Source organism: Podarcis pityusensis (assembly GCF_964106645.2).
Source record: "Podarcis pityusensis genome assembly, chromosome: 9".
Classification (NCBI taxonomy): domain Eukaryota; kingdom Metazoa; phylum Chordata; class Lepidosauria; order Squamata; family Lacertidae; genus Podarcis; species Podarcis pityusensis.
Window position 1 is genome coordinate 32,281,411 of NC_138034.1, and position 19,686 is coordinate 32,301,096.

General features: G+C 41.4%; 1 protein-coding gene across 3 annotated transcripts in view; it reads left to right on the top strand.

Moving 5' to 3' along the window:
* Window positions 1-5,722: 5,722 nt before the first annotated feature.
* The window catches only part of SH3RF1 (SH3 domain containing ring finger 1), a 45,104-nt gene continuing 31,140 nt past the window's right edge, over window positions 5,723-19,686 (top strand). Inside the window, exons 1-2 of one of the 3 annotated variants that reach the window (XM_081021700.1) lie at window positions 5,723-7,061; window positions 10,621-11,102. In XM_081021700.1, the coding sequence (XP_080877826.1) occupies window positions 10,722-11,102 (381 nt within the window). In that variant the 5' untranslated portion in view covers window positions 5,723-7,061; window positions 10,621-10,721. The other 2 variants (XM_081021699.1, XM_081021701.1) reach the window with 2 other exon arrangements.

The window sequence follows — 19,686 nt, forward strand, 5'->3', positions numbered from 1 at the left end:
TGTGTGTGGAAATGTACAACAATGCACCAGTTGAAGAATAGTGTGCATGTGACTGTTATCAGATCCATGTTTGCAAATGAATTGTCTTGTATGAGAGGAATAAGTGATACAAGCAAATTATGCAAATGTCATTAAATAGGCTACAAAGGCAATAAAAATATTCAAAGGTTAAATGAATGGCAGCAGGGGGACAAAGGGGTGGAGAGCAGCACAGTCCAGATTTAACCAGGACTTGCACTCATGCAAAACCTAAGCGTAAGCAATGCAAAATAAGCATAAGCATTGCCACTGGTAAAACCGACAGCTGTATCAAGAGAGATCTGTGTATTAGGAAGACATAAAAAGTTATTAAGTTTGAAGAGAAACCATAAGTCAGATTACAGCTTCCAGCCATTCAAAGATGTGATGATCAGGTATTACACCTGGAGGAGCAAATGTATATACCATAAGCTGATATCTGATTGTATCCCTTCAGCAGTTTGGGAGACAGCAGCAGGGAGAGAGAGAGAACTTTTTTGAGACAGGGGCAGTCACTATTTAAAACATTTCATACTAGTACATGCGTGTGTAAGTTCAGCTCTCTCCTCCAAGATAAACTCTCTGCAATTATTTTGATTGGATTATCTTCAAAACAACTAAACTGCCAAATTAGGGCCACAATTCAGAGCACAATACATCAGTGCTGTGTGGCTGGTTGAATTGCTGTAGCAGTATTTTTCTAAACAATGAGCATTTATGATCGCATAGGTATTCACTAAAACAAGAATCTTTCATTACTCTGTTACTCCTTTGAGTATTTATGTAGCAGCTGTACTTTTGTCCCCATTTATTTGCTGTTTATTTTTCATCAAACAGCCCCATAGGCAGCTAACAATCATTTAAAACATTGATAGCAATGTATAAAAGGTTTGATCGTGATTCTAGCAAGATGCTATGTAACAGTAAATTAAAAGACAGACCCTACACAAAGGCTTATAGCCTACTAAAGACTTGGCATGCTAACAGAAGAACTGGGAGGAAATAAGAATGGTGAGTCAGAGAACACAATGAGTAAGAGAGAGGTTTTGAGGAGTCACCTAAATGGGGGAATTCTACCTAATGGAGGAAAAGAGTTGGATGACACAAGAGGATGAGCATTCCAGATATAAACCGTAGCAGGGGAGATGTATGAGGGTGCAGAAAATGACGGTAATCAGTCTTGACTAAATAGTCAGTGCGATAAGAGTGAAGAACCTGGAAGAGAGCTTGAGAGAGAGAAAGATCTGAGGGAACGAGTGTTCTTCTGGTCTTGGACGGGATTTCCAGGAACCTTAAAGTGAAGATGAGAAGAAAGAAGAAGCCATTGCAGAAAATCAAAAGAAAGCAATGCAATCTGAATGATAAGCAGACAATATCAAACAAACAGTTTATTATTTACTTATTTATTTATACCCCACCCATCTGGCTGGGTTTCCCCAGCCACTCTGGTCAGCTCCCAACAGAATATTAAAAACACGATAAAACATCAAACATTAAAAACTTCCCTAAAGAGGACCGCCTTCAGATGTCTTCTAAAAGTCAGATAGTTGTTTATTGACATCTGATGGGAGGGCGTTCCACAGGGCGGGCTCCACTACTGAGAAGACCCTCTGCCTGGTTTCCTGCAACCTCACCTCTCGCAGTGAGGGAACCGCCAGAAGGCCCTCGGCGCTGGGCCTCAGGGTCCGGGCTAAACACATCCGTGATTTCTAGATTCAGTAGAATGCAGTTAATGATGGGTTCACCAAATAATACAGTAATCCTAATCGGCCAATAATAACATGACATCACTGGGGTATGAAGGAGGTTTGATGACTTCTGGGGATCTTGTTATAACATGAGGCGACTATACAGTGGTGCCCCGCAAGACGAATGCCTCGCAAGACGGAAAACCCGCTAGACGAAAGGGTTTTCCGTTTTCAATGCGCTTCGCAGGACGAATTTCCCTATGGGCTTGCTTCGCAAGACGAAAATGTCTTGCGAGTCTTGAGATTTTTTCCCCGCTTTCCCCCCCTTTTTCTAAGCCGCTAAGCCTTTAATAGCCTTTTAGCAGCTAAGCCGCTAAACCGCTAATAGCCGCTAAACCGCTAATAGCGCTAATCCGCTAAGTTGCTAATAGGGTTGCTTCGCAAGACGAAAAAACCGCTAGACGAAGATACTCGCGGAACGGATTAATTTCGTCTTGCGAGGCACCACTGTAATCCACTAACAGGACACAGCAGCAAAGAAGACAAAGTTCACTGATAAATAAACTATAGTATACTGAGCAGGGAATGGGAAGGATAAATTACCCTTGTTCATGATCTGATAAATCATTTGTTAAACTATGTCCACCATTCCTTGTTCATAGAAGAATGACTTCAATTTGGAACAGGTTCAAAGAACAATTGAAATAACTGGGGGAAAGGACTAGCTCCTGGAGTGCAGAGGTTAAATAAAGAATGTCTGTTGTTCAGTTTAGAGGATTCTATAATGGAAACCCAGTAATATGGGAAGAGGTAGGATAATTTTTTTCACCGAACCCAAAGATTCATGTGTGTGCACATCTTAGTTCATCACAACTTACCCTATATCTCAGTTTCAATGTAGGGAAATGATTCATAAGCACAAAGAGGAAAGTGCATGGCTTGTCTGTCACCATTGAAAGTAGCAGGAAAACTGTATTGAGCAGGAGACAATCCCCATGTATTGGAATTCTCACTCCGAGAAAATATTAATGGAACAGGCATTTATTTAGAAGAGCTAATAATTATACTCTCATATTACAGTGAAAGAGAAGTCATAGGTATAAAGCTGTGGAATTGGTTTTTTGCCACCAATTTAAATGTCAGGAACATGGTATTAATCTGCATACAATTAAGATCTGAAGAGCCACTGCCAATCAGTGTAGAGAGCTTGGTATAAGCCGGTTTCCTATATTTTTATTCCACACACACACTATTGGTGCTGTGACATGCCATAAATGAATTATATTAGTCAGGTGAATTCCTATTAGAGCCTCACAGATGTTTATTATGCTATTACTAGAGAGGAATTAATTAGCTTGTTATCACTTTGGTGCTCTTTCCCACACTATTTTGTATATTCAGCATCATCTGTTGCAGTTCCTCACTTCCACATAGGAACTGTGTTGTTATCAATGTTTTGATATCTCGTGCTTTTCTGGGTTTGTTTTTTTTAGTGATGTTAATATTACTGCAGATGTTCAGTAAATTGAGTGTTGCCAGATTTCTTTACAAGCTCTCTAGCTTTACAAGCCTCTGAAAGGCCTAAAACTTTACATTTTCTTTTTGACTAATATCTGTATACAGATGCCCATCCTTGTCTTTAGTAAGAAGTCGTTTTGTTTAGGTATCTTTTCTTTAAAAAAAAGTTGGCATTCCTGTTCATCTGAGCTGCCAGAAACTCACATGATCATATTTGCTATGCATCAGTTCATAATACTTTATTTGGAAGAGTTTCCCTTTTATATAACTCTCTTTGCAACTACATAATAACATTATACAGAGCCTTGTAATTTCCTTGACAAGAAATCCTAGGAGGATTAAGATCCTAGATCTCATTACAAGATTTGAGCAATGGATGCAAATTCAGTTTAGTACTTAAACACTTGGAGAGTGGGACAAAATACAGTCTGAACCTATGCAGAGTACAGCATGCCTAAGCCAATTGAATTCAGTGGGCTTAGACATGCCTAACTCTATAAAAGATTGCAGTCTTAGCTATTTTGTGCTTAAAGTGTTTATTTTGGAGCATGTTACTTTCATCTGGACAGAGGCGTACCAAGGGGCTGGTGAAATTGGCCCCTGCCAAAATGAGGGACTGTGTTACACACCCCTTCCCCTGAGTAATAAATAAATTTCCCATGTTTACAAGATTTTGTACTCTTATATATGATTTTAGGACTTCTTCTAGAGCAAAGCACTGTTTGTCCAGCCTGGAGGGGGATGAGAAAAAGAGAGAGCATCTAAAGGCGGGCGGGGGAGGGAGCAATAACACAGCCTTTTGCTCCTTCCTTTGATTTGGGGTCTCCATCAGCACCTCATTTAGGACGGTGCAAGTGGTTCCCCCCCAGAGGGCTCCAAGCCGAGGGTGCGAAAAAAAAGTAACTGCGCCAAAAGGAATTACAGTATTGTGAAAATAATAAATATACGGGGGGGGGGGCACATTTTGTCCTCGCTCAGGGCACAATATTATCAAAGTCCACCTCTGCATCTGGAAAACCCTTCTTCACATTCATTGCCTTTTACTTAAAAGAATTACATACAATTCTGTCCTTTATAATTTAATCATGAACAGACAGGGCTAGGGTTGCCAACTACGTATTTTACTTGCTGCATTGGGGGTTTGTTCAATAAAACAGGGTCAGGGATTAATGTTTATTCTTACCTCAGTGTTTCCAGGTTTTGCCCTTGATGAACCAAAACTTAGTGAGCTGCAGAGTTTGACATGAAAAAATATTACTTGGCACCCCATGAACCACTCAAAGTGTTGTGCTCAATTCTCTAAACCCGTAGTGGGGCAGAATTGTGGAGCTGCTCTCCCAACACTGGTGTTGCTACAGCTTACCTCTACAGGGCTGGTGTGGGGGCAACAGATTATGGCTTCATAGATGCTCTGCCAGAACCAAGCAAGTCCCCCTGCTGATGCATCTGGTCAACCCCAATCTTATCCCCATCCTGGCCCATCACAGCCACTTAATCTACAGCAACACTAGTGTAAAGCGCCACAGCTCTAGCTCCCCACACCAGATGCTACCTGCTCTGAACCTCTCAAAACTTAAAAGAATAACCCTGTTGGATCAGACCCAAGGTCTGCAGTATGCTATTTCCACAGAAGCTCACCAGATGCCTATTGGGAGCTCACAAGTAGACCATGAATACAACAGCTCTCTGCCCCTGTTGTTCCCCAAGGGCAAATATTTAGAATCATGTTGCTTCTGATTCTGGAGACAGGAAATGGCCATCATGACTAGAAGCCATTGATTACCTTATCTTCCATGAATTGTCTAATCCCTTAGAGAGATTTAAGCTAATACCTATTACAACATAGTGTGGTAGAGAATTTCAGTTTTGAAGAGCAATTCCTATTGTTTGACTGAATCTTCGACTATATGAGTTCTAGTAATATGGTAGAAGGGAAAAACCTCTTTCTATCCACACTATACAAATTCTACACTTCTATCACATGCTCCTTTAATCCCTTTTTTCTCATTGAAACATCCCAAACATTGTAAACTTTCCTCATAGGGGAGTTGCTCCAACTTTTAGATCCTTTTTGTTGACCTTTGCTGTGCCTTTCCATGTATGCAGTATACCAGGTGTGGTCACATCATAGACTTGTATAAAGAAATTACAAAATTGTCAGGTTTGGTTTTTTTACCTTTTCCTAGTTGTTACTACTGTATGTTGGTCTTTGACAACAGCCTGACACATTTTGTCTATGTCTTAATTGAGCTGTCCACAGTGACTCCAATATTTATTTCCTCATCAGTCTCTACCAGTTCAGATCCCATTAGTTTGTATGTGAATTTAGAAGTTTTGCACATGAAATACCGGTAGGTGGAATTTCTGAGAAATCTATATTGAAGGCCTGCATATTCAGCCTTCTGCCTAGCAAACCTTGCTTCCAGAACCAAATCTGCTCTTCACCCATGCCTTCTTAAATCAAAATCATTGACAACATATGAACCATTGGTCCATGTAGCTCAGTACTGTTTCTTATTAATATATCACACAAAAGAAAAAGAAAAATATCACAACTTAATATCACAACATTGTTACAAGGTATCTCTACTTTATACTGTACTTTAAAATGAAGCAGTTAAGTTTCAAATAACACATTACCCCCAGCAAACAATAGCTTATATCTTTATTACATCATTACAATGAATAGCCTACCTTCCACTTCATAATAAAAATACTCCATCAGTACTTTCTATTAACTCCCATATTACCCAAGATCTATTTAACAAAGTGTTAGAGATTGAATCTGGAACCTCACTGGTTAATTGCTGTGCTAGGACACCACACCAAATCAGTAGGGCTCATTTCTTAGTAAACACATGTGTGATTCAGTTGTTAATGTTCTATCATCAAACTCTTTTTGAGACATATATGAATGAGTATGGTGTTTTGTGAGTGTACTTCAAATCACCATACTGAACCATTATGTTTGGTACAATTTATGAATTAATGAGATGAAATAATGAATACTGAAGAATGGTAGAAACACTATGCCCTATGCAGCCATTTGAAGACTCAAATAATTAGAACTGTGGGAGAAGAGTTGGGCTGTGCCTCTCACTGCACCTCCATTGATCAGACCACCCCACTCCACATATTGGGAGGAAAAGATCTGAACTGAGCAGTCTGCTTTGCGCATGTAAGCCCACGGCTCCCTTCCTTTCTGTACAGCAAAGCTCTGCTCCTAAGACACAGGAAGCAAGTTGGCCCAGTTGGTTCCTGGATCCTGGATATAGGAGCCCACTCCTAGGAGCCAAGATCCCTTTGGATCCCCCAATAAAATATTTGAGGGGGCTGTTCCCCCAAAGTTGATGGGCACTGGCATTCAAATGGTGTGTGGTCAATTATGCAGAGCAGGGCTTACCTGGGGTCTGCAATATTTTATTCAAGTTGGCACCCATATCTCATCCCTTGGTGCCTTTCAATTTGGTAATCTTTCATAATAAGGTGCCCTGCGCGAGGCCAAAATCTGGCACCCCAAACGGATCTTCTCCATTTTGCACCCCACTCAGAGCATGGCACACTGTGCGGGGGGGGGGGGGGGAACCATCCGCACTACCCTAAATCCTGAGCTGCTTTCAAGTCAAAGCAGTGTCCTGCCTGATGTGGGATGGGTAGGAACACTGTGCTTGAGTTTTGGCTGCAGTGCTAAATCTTCAATTGCTTTCGTTCAGACGTGCAAGTCCTTGCTTGACGCAGCAGTAGATGATGGGCTGAGATAACCAGAGCAGAATCATTCCTGCCCTGGAGTCAAGTCTTTGCAGTATGGAACCGTATGGGCAATTGCAGGAAGAGATGGTCAGAGATTATGAAGTACTGTATTTCCCAGGTTGGGGGTGGCAGAAAGGTCACCATTCCTGCGAGCCACTCGGATGGGACCAATGGCCCTTTCGCTGCACCTTTATTATTATTTTTAAGTGACTTTTCCTGCTACAGCTGCATACGTCCCCCCACCCCACTTTATTATGACCACCTCCTCGGCCTTATTTCGTTCGTAATGAACCGTATCTCTCCCTTTCTTTTTCTTTTTTGACTGAAAGAAAAGGGCGGGCAACAGCCGCCGCCAAGCACCGTGAGAGAGAGTGTGAGGGAAGGGAGGTGTGCGCTTCGCCGGCGTTGACTTCCAGCCCTCTCTCCCCGGCCCGCGTCAGCTTGCCCGGCTGGTTCACCTCCTTGCCCTGCCTGCGGCGTGGAGGGTGAAGCAGCCAAAAAAGGAGGCGGCGGCGACGGGTTGAGATTGTCCCCTGAAGGGACTCTGCGGAGGTTGGCGGGAGAGAGAGAGGGTTGCCTGAGGGAAAAGAGTGGGCGGGCGGCTGGGGCTGGATCCAGGCAGGCATGAGGCGGGAGAGAGAGAGGGCTCCTTATGGGCGGGCGGGAGCGGGGATGTTCCGCGGGGAGGGAGCGGCGGTTGGCGAGGGAGGGAGGGAGGGAGCTCCTCAGAAGGGCTGCTCTCTCTCTCTCCCACACAATTCCCCTCAGGGAGACGGGGAGGGAGCGGGGCAGACACGCACCCGGAGCTCCGCCCGCCCAGGGAGGCAGGAGTTCCAGGAAGAGCCAGGGAGGCAGGCGGTTTCCCTCGCTTGCTTGCGCGCCCAGAGACTCCTCGCTCCCCACCTCGGAGGCTTGGCTCCTTCCTCAAGGCGGGGCGGCTTCTCGCGTCAGACCCCTTTCGGGGCGGGGAGGCGGCGAAAAAGAGGAGGAGGAGAAGCGTAGAAAAGAGCTGTGCCGCGTTGCGAGACAGAGAGAGAGAGAGAGACGGAACGCGGCGGCTTCTCCTCACGGGAACAAAGAGGCGCGAAAGCGAAGGCTGAGGGGGAAGGGGGGGCGGGAAGAAGGAAGGAAGGCGGGCGGGCTCCTTTGCTTTCTTTCCCTTCTCTCTCTCCAACGGCCACCGCGGAGATGGTGAGTTTAACGGGGGTAGGTGGTGGGAAGGGGAGGGAGCGCCCCTTGTCCCCGGCGGTGCCGCGCTGCCTTCCCGGGGCCTGGGGGGCCGGGTTAAGACGCTCTCGAGAGACGGAGCCTTCACTCCCTCCGCGCCTCCTCTCTCTTGTGAGGAGAGGGCTGTGTGCGAGTCCGCTGTTTGTCCACCTTTGGTAACGAGACACCGCCGCCAGTTAAATCTCCATAGAGACCGTACTCGCCCTCCAGCGGTCTCCCGGTTATGGTTATGGGAAGCCGGTGCCTTGTGTGTGGTTTTTAATGCATGTTTTCCCAAGACCAGCGAGAGCCTTTACACACTCCCCCCCCCACCCTCTCCCCCCCCTTCTTTTTTTTGCGTTTGTGTGTTTGTAGATGGGCTTCTCCGCCTGCCTTGTGTGTCGAGGTGTTGCGTCTCCTATAACGTATCCTATGCACGTACTGGAAGCCATAATGTTTAATTTACAGCTCTCCGGATCTCAAAAGGAAGGCGCTCTGTCTGTCAAGTTCGGCTTGGTTATTATTTCTTTCTGCCTTACAAAACCCTTTTCCTTGTGCGCCTTGGGAACAAGCTATTTGGGCTTTCTCCTCGTGTCTTTTTAATCTGCCCCTGAAGTGAACTTTTAAGGAAGTCTCACGTTCATAATCAAACCTCCTAGTAGGCGTCTTCTTGATTTCTGTCTGTTTGCTATGCCTTACAATTATCCTATATTAGTAGCTTCCTGCTACTTGCTGTTTACTCAAATCTTCTTAAGCATGCTTATTCCCAAATCTCTACCTATGAAAATGCTTATGTAATAATAAGCCAGTGTAATAGTCATTAATTGTTTGTTTCTTAAAAGGGTAGTCTTGCTTATGAGAATAATTTTCTTCTTCATTTTTCACCAGACTGCTGCAAAAACTAAATTATTTAAATACAGTACTTAGTTTGCTCTTCTTGTTGGATTTTTGATAGCTGCTGTAGTTGGATGCATGGCCAATGTATGGCTGACAAATACATGCAGCACTCCATTTGATGTAGTTATTCCCCCTTTTTCCCCCTAAGCAGTTTCAAAGTTTGATGACAATGGGTGTTTTCAAGAACTTGAGATCTTAAAAGATCCTGCTGGCTGTGATCCAAAGAGCTACTTTAGATGCACCCAATGAGACTTTTGATTTTTAATACCAGACACTCAATCATACTGCAATCTGTTTTTAAAAGTTCCCTAATTTTCAAGAGTGATTTGCTGGGGATGGGGTTCAGTTTGTGAAACACAAGCCTTAGAAACTTAAGGACATGTGAACTAGTTGCACCATTTTCTGGCCCTGTCCTTTGTGTCTTTTTACTGTGACATTTGGATTTTAACATATAATTGTGATCTGATAGTAACATTTATAAAAATAATAATAATTGGACCCTTTTTGTTTTTGTCTAAACTTTGGTTATCAAGGTATTTACTTCAAAGACATATCTCCTAATTAAGTTAGATTACAACCAGTGCTAAAGTTAAAGCTATGCAGTTTTTAATGTATCTATAGGTTTCTTGTATATATTTGATCTATCAAGGAAAGAAAAATGTGTAGAATGAATGAAGTAGCATGAAAATGTGCAGAGGGTTAAAGAATTATTGCAGTAGTGTGTACAGTGGACTACACATGTTGTGTAAACAAAGGTACCAAGTTTAGTGATACTCAGATATTGGTTGTTATTACAGTGGTACCTCAGGTTACATACGCTTCAGGTTACATACGCTTCAGGTTACGGACTCTGCTAACCCAGAAATAATACCTCGGGATAAGGACTTTGCTGCAGGATGAGAACAGAAATCACGCAGCAGCGCAGCAGCAGTAGGAGGCCCTATTAGCTAAAGTGGTGCTTCAGGTTAAGAACAATTTCAGGTTAAGAACAGACCTCTGGAACGAATTAAGTATGTAACCAGAGGTACCACTGTATTATTGAATTTCACCACTGACAGGCAATAAACAGAGCAATTTATCCCGGTGATCAGTACACTTCAGTTAAGTAGTTCACTAATAAGATTGTCTCTTTAGATAAGGGATGAGGAACCCAGTCTCCAGATACTGTTAGACTCCAGCTACCCTTGCCAATGGTCAGGATGACAGGAGTTGTACCCCAGCAACACCTGGAGGGTTACAGGTTTCCCACTCCTGCTTTAGACTCATGTGTGGAAAACAATATATTTCATTGTTATAGAAACTAATTTGGTGAGACCAGCTAATATTTAAAAACCAGCCTTCTATTCCTGACCCATGTGTTTCTTAACATATCAAACAAATACTTCTAAGTGACCCTTGTTTAGAGAAATGTTTCATGGTTTTTAATGTTACCGGTTTGTAAGAACACACGCTCGAAGCAAGATTTCTGGTATTGAAACATCCTTCCTCCATTTCCCATTATTATTAATATTTGTTCTTTTTCTTTCTTTGCAAACAATTTCAGAGAGAAGAGTGAAGAGGCATGGATATAACATGAGTTCCCTAACATGTTCAGAAAGGATATGAATTTTGCAAAAGCTTATTCCTTGGTGAACTAGATAAAAGATGGATGAGTCAGCCTTACTGGATTTGTTGGAGTGTCCTGTCTGCTTAGAACGCCTTGATGCTTCTGCAAAAGTATTGCCTTGTCAACATACATTTTGTAAGCGGTGTCTGTTGGGCATTGTGAGCTCCAGAAATGAGCTTCGATGTCCAGAATGCAGGACGTTAGTAGACTGCAGTGTTGATGAACTTCCCAGTAATATTTTGCTGGTTCGACTACTGGATGGCATCAAGCAGAGGCCCCGGAAACCTGGTGGTGTGGTGAGTTGCACAAATTCATTAAGGGTCCAGACTAGCACTGTTGCTAACTGCATTCCAAAAGACCTGCAGAGTTCTCAAAGTAACCAGCAGCAGAGAGTACAAGCACGGAGTCCTCCTGTTAGGGTAAGTGTCCAATATGTAATACATGCAAGAGACACACATATTCATTTTGGTGATAGCTGTTGATTTGCTTTAACAATAAACGATAATTAGGGACCCCAAGGGTCATCCAGTCCAACCCCCTGCAGTGTAGGAATCTCAACATAAGACTCATAGAAATGTGATGAGTCAACAGAAGATCATGCAAATGGCTTAGTTGGAAAACCCAGCCTATTAGTCCATTCCTCACTGTAGCTGAAGAAGATGAAGAGACGGAATTTTTTATACCACTGGAATCTTTCTCCTGCCTATTATCTCTCATGTCTGCCTTCTACCACCAAACAAATGAGAAAGTACTTTGTCCCTTGAGAGTGCTTTTACAGTCTTCTAGAATTATTAAATGTGAATGACTATAATTAATGCTGTTATTAGTGACAGATATGGACTAGAAACCTCTCTGGAAACCTTCCAGCCTTGTAATTTGTGAGTGTGTGTGTGTGTGTGAGAGAGAGGGAGAAAGTGAACAAACTTATTTTTAGGCTATAGTCCTAAACTTGATTTCATCTGTTGAACAGGGTTAAGAATAAGATTGAATTGAAAGTGTAAAATTTGCATACTAATTACATCTGACATCAATTCCTAATACTATACTTTGTTGATTAGTTATGATCAAGATTCTGCAGTTTTTGTCCGATCTTTCTGACTAGTCCAGAAATTGAAGTTGATGGGTTTCTTCCACCTCCCCATTCCTTGTTTATTTGACCTGTGTAGCTGAGACACTTCAGGTGTATCTGCTGAGCAGTGCTAAGGAAAGGCCTCACCATCCTGCAGAAAGGAGAGGTGGGGTGTATGTCAGCTTGCGCATTGCTCAGAGGAAGCACTGCACTGTCTCTGCTGAGCTGCCTAGTTTCTTCTGAAGGAGGAAAGGGTTGATGGTTGGCTTGCAATTTTGGCCCTACAAAGTTAAAGTTCTCCAGGTGTCTTGACCAAACAGTATCCAAACAACCCCTAGCCTTCCTCCTGATGCCGGAGCTGGGGAGGAGAAGAGATAATTGTGCAACCAACTTCTTCAGTTTCAAAACTGAGAGGAAAGGTAGCTGCTGACCCTCCTTACAAGAGGCTGGTGACAAATTTGCAAAAACATTGGAAATTGATTGTGATCAGTATGATGTCTTAGAAGCTCCTTTTATAAAGGGTTGTCTACATTTTCCCATTGAAGGCTTTCAAGTTTTCAGTTATTTACAATCTGAGTTATGAGTGTTTGCTGCTTCATGTTCTCTGGTAATAATTTTCTGGATTTAGAGGTTTTCAGAATCTTCCCTAGTGTTGCCAAATGAAGTTGTAAGCATTTTTAAAGACATCTGTCTTTTCACTTGTTTTCTTGGTATTTATTTATGTTGTTGAATGTGTTAGCTACCAACCTTAGGAGTTGGATTTATTACAATTCAACCTTGAACCTGTAATTGGAAATACAATTTTATAAGATGATTCACCTAATTTTGCTTTAGCCCAGTGGCAGGTCAGATCAGATTTTCTAAAAGTCTTTATTTCTTATCCAGTGATGCTTGCACATAGAGAGCCTCTGGGTATGGTTTGCATTCGTTGTGCAGTGATTAAGTGCTTCATCAGTTCTGAAGAATGCATTGTATTTAGACAGAGTAATAGTTCAAGTAGTGCAGGGAGAGAACAGAGGCCTTAAGGCATCTAAGCGTTTAAAGTATTTTTCATTTTGTTACTTGACTTTATGATATTCAGAACAAACATGAGAATATCCTTTAGCCAAATTACTAGTTGAGATGGACTCCCTATAGATATGCAACCAATTGCTGATAGAGGGGTGTGGTCTTCTATGATCTATAAGTGCAGATACCTTTTATCTATTTCACAATAATAGAATATGCCAGACCAAAGCTGGTACTTATGTACTGTTCTGAAATCCCCTTTTCATTGTACTTTTCACTACATTTGATATTTTGTGGGGGGTGGGGGTGAGAATTTGCCTTTTCTAAAAATATGTGAACTTACCAGCCAAGTTCAGAAATTGCGGATAAATCAAGTGGAAGGTTCTTATCTGCTCTCTTTGTTTGAGTCTTTTAAACATATAGACATGTGTGCACACATTTTCAGGCTTGTCTCCACAAGTATGAAGGCTAACATAATTTATCTTTTTTCAAAAGTGAGATTGAATTTTAACAGGCACATTGCTCCCAAGACATCTATGCACACACAGTGTGCTATTTCTTTGAGCCTTATCCTAATCATACATGTGATATGCCAGCACATAGTGTGCTTTCATAACATTTTGTAGGTTTCCTGAAGTTTTAATCCGTTTTTCTAAAATGTTTTTCTGATTTCACTCATTGGCTACAAACAATGACAGGCAGGAGCATCTAGGATGGTTCATTTAATGGAAATTGCTTAGAAGGGTATGTTTTAAGCAATTTCTTTTGTTTTATAACCTTGTTTCTAGGAGGACTAGAGACCTTTTTTTAAAAAAAGGAAATGCAGCGAGCCTGTGGTTCAATTGAAGGTTTTTGTTAGTTTTTGCTGTTGTCATGGTGCCTGTGGCCACCATGTTGGTGACTCCTGAATTAGGACTGCAAGAAAAAGTAGCAACATATTAACAAATGAACAGATTGAAATTATTTAACAATGTGTCTGTCCTTGGTAGCCAACACACGGTTTCCTAGCCAGCTTCAAGCCGCCAGCTCCCCCCCCCCCCAAAAAAAGGTTTCTCATGCAGAACAGAGTGGGGGGTTGCCCCACACTTGACTGGATGGGGGCACAGAAGACACTCTGTCTCTGCAACTGGCATGGGGTGAAGCTGATCCCTTATCACAGTGTCATGAATTCAACTTTAATAGGGGTAGGACACCTTTTGAAATGGTGGGAGGTTTCTTGCACCTTCCGTGTGCTGTACCACCCAGTATGGCATGAGTGAATCACCCTACTCATCAAGAGGACTAGGAGAAGAAGGGAATAAATATCTTATCTTGTACTAGGCTATAACATCTCTGTTTTTCTGAATGCTTCTAAAGCATGGCACAAAGAGAGAGTGATTCCCTTCCTTAGGGTAGGGCAGACTTGTTCACTTACCTCACACTGGCTCTTAAAAGCACTTAAAGCCATGCTAAATTTTTTTGCTGAGCATGTCCTAGTCTCTTGTGAGATGGGCCAAGTTTTTCTTTGTTCCTCAACTCTTTGTATGTTCAGAAGGGCTGTAGCTCAGCAGAACTCATGGCTTGCATGCAGAAGGTTCCTGATTCAATTCCTGGCATCAGATAGAACTAGGAAAGGCGCTTGGTTTAAATCTTGTGGAGCCAGTCATTGTAGACAATACTCAGCTAGATGGACCATGGTCTAATGTGGCATAAAGGCAGCTTCCTATATTCCTTTGACTATGGGAGGGTCATGATCTGTCTGCTGAAAGCAAGAGACCCTTCCACCCTCAAAGTTCAAGGAAATGATATATTTTTGTTGACAAATGGATACCACTGGGAAGCTATTTCTCTCTCCTGATGATGAGCTGGAAAGCATGTATCTCCCATCCCTACCTGGAGACTGAATCTGGGACCTTCTGCTTACAGAGCAGATGCTCTACCACTGATCTATTACACTTCCACCATAGCTCACTGTCAACCACTTTGACCCTCCAAACACTGGGTGTTAGAATTTCAGTAGTCTTTTTCACTGGGCATAAGATTTCTGAGACTTTGGAAATCAGCTACAGGGAAAACTAGTGACAGCTGCTGTTATGTTGAATTAAATGAATTTAGATGAGTGCTATTGAATCATACAATCTGCTTTATACTCTAAGGAAATACTAAACCATTAAGTGCCCTTTTTAGAAGATGTTGTGACTTCTTTTTATGATTTATTAACGTCTTGTGATAGAATTTGTGGCTTTTCAAATTGTGCTATGTGGCTTTGTGGTAATCTTTTAACTTTGTTGTAATGGGTTCTGTATTTGAATTTTTGTGTATTGGCATCCATAACCACAGAAAAGCCACATAATGCAGAGTAGCTTTGTTTGTTGCTTCTCTCATTAACTGCAGTTACAGATTCAGTCTTGTTGAAATGTTTGACAGCAGTATATAAACCTTAATGATCTTGTTTTGTAGGAGAAAAACTCTGTACTAATTGGATCAATGTATTCAATAATCTACCTAGATTTTTAAAATTGGAATTTTAGCTTTATGTACATATCTTAGCTAGATATATATATCTCCCTGGTTCTTGAACCCTCTGTGTGCTCCAGTGCATCCTTGATGCTGCTACAACATCAAGATGTTCTACACTGCCTTTACATAATGTATCATATATAACTGTTCTCAACATCCAATTCTGTGAAGAAGTTTGAGCAGGAGCTTTGTATGATTGTGGAAGGTCCTGCAGATGTCAAGGACCCATGAGTGGACTGATAAGCTTTTTATGGAAGATATTTTACCATTTTTTTTCTGCCTGAGTCCATTATTTATGTAGTCTAAATACATAGATTTTAGTACAGTGGTACCTCGGGATGTGAACGGGATCCGTTCCGAAGCCCCGTTCGCATCCTGAATAGAACGTAAGACACGTCTGCACGGGTCGTGTTTTGCTGCTTCCGCGCAGGTGCGTGACGTCATTTTGACCGTCTGCGCATGCACAAGCAGCGAAATCCGGAAGTAATGCGCTCCGTTACTTCCGGGTCGCTGCGGAGCGCAACCCGACAATACTTATCCTGAAGCATATTTATCCCGAGGTATGAATGGATGAGTTTTTTAAAAAGCTGTAATTTTAAAAAGCTGTAAGTTCTGATTAGCTTTTACTTAATATTATCCATAAGAAACCAACTTATGTGCAAGTAAACCTCTGAACTCAGTGGGATTTACTTCAGTGTAAACATGTATAAGATTGTGCAAATAGAATACAATCCTAAAACTAAACCTCTTTTTAAACCTAAAAAAGATGGCAACTTGAAAAGAACTGATATCTTGCTGAAGTATTAGTAATGTTTATTAAAAAAAGCTGTGATTTATTTCTTAACTGGAATGGTTGACTAGAAATACTATAATGGGATTGATTTGAAATACTATAATGGGATTGATTTGAAATAGGTTTTCACTATGTTATCAATCGTTTCTATACTGCAGGCTAAACAGCATTTTCTCAGTGCTGTGGATCACCCATGAATGACATAATGATCATGAAACCTTCTATTGTAGTTTAGATTTAGAGCTTCAGGGCTTAATTTGAGCTGAGACTGCCAAAAGACTACTTATTTCTCTTTGTGAGACTTTGTGAGACTCATCTGTGCTCTTTTTGCTTTTCTAAGCCAATGAAGAGATAGGCCACAGGAAACAGAATAATGGTTGTTTGGGGGAGATTAGTATATCAGTCTTTAACATGGTTGACCTGAAAACATATCATACCAATTTTTACAAACTAAAGCCTACACTCCTAAGAATACTTATCAGAGAATAAACCCTATTGAACGCAGTGGAATTCTTGAGAACACCGGGTTTTGCTATAGGTGTATTTAGAGTCACATCTGTGTGTTTTATACAGCTTTCCAGGGAAGATTAATACAGAGTAAAGTAGCATCTGACCCTGGAATCAAGATGAAACAATAGTTAGCCAAGGGAAACAATAGTTACTAATTTATACAGTATCCTAAGTTAGTAACTATTGTTTTCCTTGGGCTTGCAAAAAGCTTGAGTAGTTTACTAGTCAGACAGAAGCAGAAAGGAGGCTATTGTAATCTACTAGGAAATATATGTTGCCATATTCATTACTGGAAATGCAGGTATTCTCTTACTGTATAAAGTAGAGAGAATCTTTTTGTGCGAGTTCTCTAATTCCAAACATGAAAAGTTTTAAGCTGATTGCATCTTGCTGAAGTACTTAGAGTACTGAAACAGTTTCCTGGAGCTTAATATGTTCTTTTCAAGGAAATAAACTTTGTTCTGTTCTCTTGGTTTCTTCCAGGTGAGCTCATTCTAGTGAGGATATATATGAGACACTCCCTGCACATTCTGTTTCACATAGTTCCTTAAAGCAAGCTTTTAAATAATACTTGTATAGCAGCAGCAGCTTTTTTAAGGATAGTAGCAAAATTTATAATTTTGTGAAGCATGAATGAGATATACAGTACAGTGAATACTACTTTTAAAAGGATTAGTCACTTACTCGAATAAAAGAAGACTGATAATCTTGCATGAGGTTTTATTAGTAGAGTATTGTACTAAAGTGTTTTTATTTACAGCTGTCTAGTCCTCTCAACTTTTCAAGCAGTTTTAGAAAAACACATTGAAGAAAAGTTGGGTAAAGTGTAGTTGGTTGTATTTGGAAAAGCCAGAGCATGATGGAATCAAAAATAACCTGTAAAATGCTTGTTTTTAAATTTTTGCTCAAGAAATACTATGTTTAGCCCATTTTAATATTGTTGCCCACATCAAGTATGAGATGTTACCAGTAAGGCCAGTTTTTGAATGTGCAGTATTTAATTATGTTACCAACAGGAACAGATATTGCAAGTTAAGTTGAAACCAGATTTGATAATACTGTATTTTAATTGGGACACTCTCTGTAGCAATGCAGGGACGCGGGTGGCGCTGTGGGTAAAACCTCAGTGCCTAGGACTTGCCGATCGTATGGTCGGCGGTTCGAATCCCCGTGGCGGGGTGATCTCCCGTCTTTCGGTCCCAGCTCCTGCCTACCTAGCAGTTCGAAAGCACCCCTAAGTGCAAGTAGATAAATAGGTACCGCTTTATAGCGGGAAGGTAAATGGCGTTTCCGTGTGCTGCGCTGGTGCTGGCTCGCCAGAGAAGCTTCGTCACGCTGGCCATGTGGCCCGGAAGTGTCTCTGGACAGCGCTGGCCCCCGGCCTCTTAAGTGAGATGGGTGCACAACCCTAGAGTCGGACACGACTGGCCCGTACGGGCAGGGGTACCTTTACCTTTACCTGTAGCAATGCCACAATAGCATTGGCCTCTCTTTGAGTCCATGTCTGAACAGTATAGATTCTATTTATTCTGTATCTTGTCATTATCAGGAAAATGAGATTTAAAATGCCTTCAAGTGATGTGCTCCTGCCAAAAAGCATAGCCTGCAAAAACGTTTAGAGAAGACAATAATACGTAAGCAGCATCTTCACCTTATAAGGTCCTGTGGGCAGGGAGCAAGGCAAGTGGAGAAGCTCCCCCCCCCCCGTTCATTCTGGTAGTCTCTCACCTATAGCAGTACCTGCTAGGGAGCAGCTCTTCCCCATAAGGATTCCAGGCTGGTGTAAAGCTTGCCCAACATACTCTGCGCTGTGGCCATAATGCATTTGGTAGTCTTTAAGACAAAGCTTCTTTATTTTGTGTAGGAGCATGAGCCTGTTCTAATTTCTTTATAAATTGGCAACAAATCTCTTTGCTCTCCAGAGAATTAGAAGGAAGAGCGTGTCTAATGCATATTTAAATTTAAACAAGTAAAATGAATTGAAAGTAGGTTTCTAGATTTTTATATATTTGTGAGAATACTTTTATTGTATAAGCACTGCACAAATAATTAATATTTACTTAAACCTTTGGAAATTAATGTAACTCCTATAGTGGGAAGTTTAGATAAATGACTTGCTTTGTCTAGCTAGACCAGGCATCCCCAAACTCAGCCCTCCAGCTGTTTTGGGATTACAATTCCCATCATCCCAGACCACTGGTCCTGTTAGCTAGGGATGATGGGAGTTGTAGTCCCAAAACATCTAGAGGGCCAAGTTTGGGAATGGCTGAGCTAGACAGACCATTTCAAAGATCTAGGCTCTATTTGGTCATTCAAGTACTGGGTGTCTTCAGTATTTCTTATCTGCTATGTTTCTAAACTTCAGTCCATGGTTGTCATTACAGTTTTGTTGTTGTTTTTTCTTTATTAAAAAAAGGACAGTTATGTTATCTGGTTTGAGGAAAGGGGTATTATGAAAACACTAGTGTGGTTCAGAAAAGCAGTAACTTCACTTGCTGATAATTGAATAATCACTCCATACACTTCAATGCTTTTCAGCTAACTCTGGGACCTGCCTGTTCAATAATATGCTACTAAAGACTCATGGCTGGTGCATACTGAGTCTATGATTTTCTGAGATGCTGGGATTTTCTGGGCCTAGTACAATATGTGTATTGGGCCCTCTCTACCATTCACAAAAGAGGTACAAATTTGCATAAAATTTGCCTGTGCCTTGGGTGATTTGCAAATTTATATATTCTTTTGCAGATGAAGTAGAAAGTACAAAAACAAATCTCCCAATTAATCACACACAAGTAAGTTGTTTAATAGACAGAATGTTAGGAGGTGAAGCTTTTTCCATAATTGTATTTCTATATTAGAAAATGCTCAAATTTATTTCTCCCTGTCACAGAGCTGCTAAAAGTCAAGATCCATGATCTTTCTCCAGTCCAACCCTAAACCATTCAAAGAACTCCAAGTTTCCTAAGTTGTAAGCCAGTTATATTACTTAAGCTCTTTCATAAATTGATCTTAGACTGGCAATTCTTCATTCAGTGAAAGAGGCATTGTATTTTACATTGCTTCTACAATCAACAGCCCCCTTTAAAAAAGTAAAAATAAAAAAATCTACCAAGGAACTGGA